The 2291-nt window shown below is 33.2% G+C and overlaps 1 protein-coding gene across 1 annotated transcript in view; it reads right to left on the minus strand.

Annotated features, from left to right (window-relative positions):
* LOC110463008 (tumor necrosis factor receptor superfamily member 11B-like) overlaps nucleotides 1–1617 on the minus strand; it is a gene marked incomplete at its 3' end in the record, with an annotated part of 60515 nt that extends 58898 nt beyond the window's left edge. Inside the window, exon 1 of the mRNA XM_021517320.1 lies at nucleotides 1592–1617. Coding sequence (XP_021372995.1) covers nucleotides 1592–1615 — 24 coding nt within the window. The remainder of the gene's footprint in view (nucleotides 1–1591) is intronic.
* Between the last annotated feature and the right edge of the window lie 674 nt (nucleotides 1618–2291).

Raw genomic sequence — 2291 nt, forward strand, 5'->3', positions numbered from 1 at the left:
TGTTTTATGAATAAACACGATGTTTTGGAAATATTTATCAAAAGAAATTTATACTATGTTGCGAATTACAATTTCGAGATAACCTTCTTTTATTTACGAACTTATGTCTTTGATGCTGAAATTGACAACTTTATAAAAATACATTTTCACTGAAATTATGAAATCTGGGTGTCGGAAAGGTGTAAAATTATTCTTCGGAAAAGAAAAAAACAGTAGTTGAGCTAGATAAGAAATTATACGGGGGCAGGCTCCTATGGAGAATTAACATTACTGGAAACAGGCCCTTTATCTAAAACATCATCCTTAGAGAGTAGTTTGGGCATGATCGTTTAGAAGCATGCAATACTTCAAACTATTCAAACGCGCATCAGCTCGAGATAAGGTTCTGTTTACAAAATGGCGACTGGAAGTAGCAAGGCGGATTAGATTGGAACTTCAATTGTGTATATTTCGGCAAGTAAACATTGTTCAAAAAGCCCGTGTGATCAGATCATCTTATTTAGTCAACATGTACCCAGATCAGTCGTTGTTTAGTCGCTACCGTCATTCATTAGGATTAGTATTTAAACTTATTGTAATTATTGTTCCTATCTAACTATTTACAATAAATCGTTTATGGCCATGGAGACTCAATTTTGTATAAATGGTGAGTGTGGACCCTTTGGGCTTGAGGGGCAGGGATCAAATCCTTCTTTTGTAACATTGGTAGAATTTTATCCAAACTTGGCCTGGAGTATCCTTTAGCAAAGGGGACTACATTTTATACAAACAGAGGGTGTGGCCTCTCTGGGTGTTGAGAGTTGTGGGGCTCAATAGGGGAATTTAAAGTTTATATCTTAAAAATCCTTCTGATTCAGTACCACTGGAGGGATCTTTTGTAATGAGAATAATTTCCCATGGTTGCTTTATTATCCAGGTGAGCGATACAGGCCCTCTGGGCCTCTTGTTACATAGAAACTATTGCTTTGTGTTTGGTGCCTATATTTTTTAAACTTAACAGTTTATTTATATACGACCCTAGCTATTAATAGGACGTTGAACATATTAAAGCCAAACTACAGTTTGTATATGGCTTATATTTATGCTATAATAAAGCAAAATAAGCATAACATAAACTGCTAAGTAAGCAAACATACGTAGCATCCAATGTCATGCTCGACAGCTGTTACAAAAGTTGATGTAAAGGATTTTAATCACACATATACTGTTGTGAATTTAACATATACAATACATTTACAGAGAGGAAATCATACTAGGCGACCTCAATGCGTTATGTTACTCTTTAAATTCACATCCTCATGTAATCTAAGAATTTAATACAAACACAAATTTAATTTAAATGAATAATTATGACAGAATCACTTGAAACATGAACGTGTGATGCGCATATCACTACTCGCAACACCTGTATATGCTTAAGCAGGTACATACGCAACATACCTATACCGTATTATTTAATCCGCACTTGTGTGAAGTAAAAAGTAGATATCGAATCGCACTGCGTGATTACTGAAATGTTAATGTTTTAGTAAAAGAGTAAAATAGTACCCTGAATATTATAAAATTAATATGATTTTGTTGATGTACTCACCGACTTGTGATATTGTTCGATCATCATTTGTGTTTTTGAGACTTCCGCCTGACGTACACGTATTTATAGCATTTCGGTGTATTATCAGATCATTCCAAAGTCCAAAGATTGCGTATGATTATCTGCACTTAATCTGGCGATTTGAGCTCTCACTTTGGCGCATTTTTAAAGGCAAATATATCAAACGAGTAAATTTGAAATATTGAAAGAAGTTTTCAGTCAGAAAAATATCAATAACCGAACATTCCAACAAAAATGTATATTGTGAATTTGAAGATATAAATAATTGCTTGGTTGGTCACATTTTAAACGGACAGTTTATTTTTCATGGTTAATATTTACGCTATGATATATTTAAATTAACTTAACATATACGACCAGGTTTTAAAAAGTAAATGCTATCTATTATCATTACGAAATTTCTGTAAAAAGATTTTTTTGTGAGTTTGTTGCTGTTCACGGAGAGTTATTCATATTAGATCATTTCAGTGCGTTTAAGTATTCTTCAAACTCATATCCTGACGTTTTGTTACTGGTAGCGGGTCCATATTGCATAATAGAAAAGGATAGTTAATATCTATTTATATTACTGCATTTTGTATGAAGTATTTGGAATCAAATTGTAAGGATATCGGGCTCTTTAGTTTTTTTATCACCATCTACTGTGCAATTATATTTGTTCTTTAACGATTTTAGACGC

The sequence above is a fragment of the Mizuhopecten yessoensis genome, unplaced genomic scaffold (genome assembly GCF_002113885.1).
Source record: "Mizuhopecten yessoensis strain PY_sf001 unplaced genomic scaffold, ASM211388v2 scaffold10851, whole genome shotgun sequence".
NCBI classification, from domain to species: domain Eukaryota; kingdom Metazoa; phylum Mollusca; class Bivalvia; order Pectinida; family Pectinidae; genus Mizuhopecten; species Mizuhopecten yessoensis.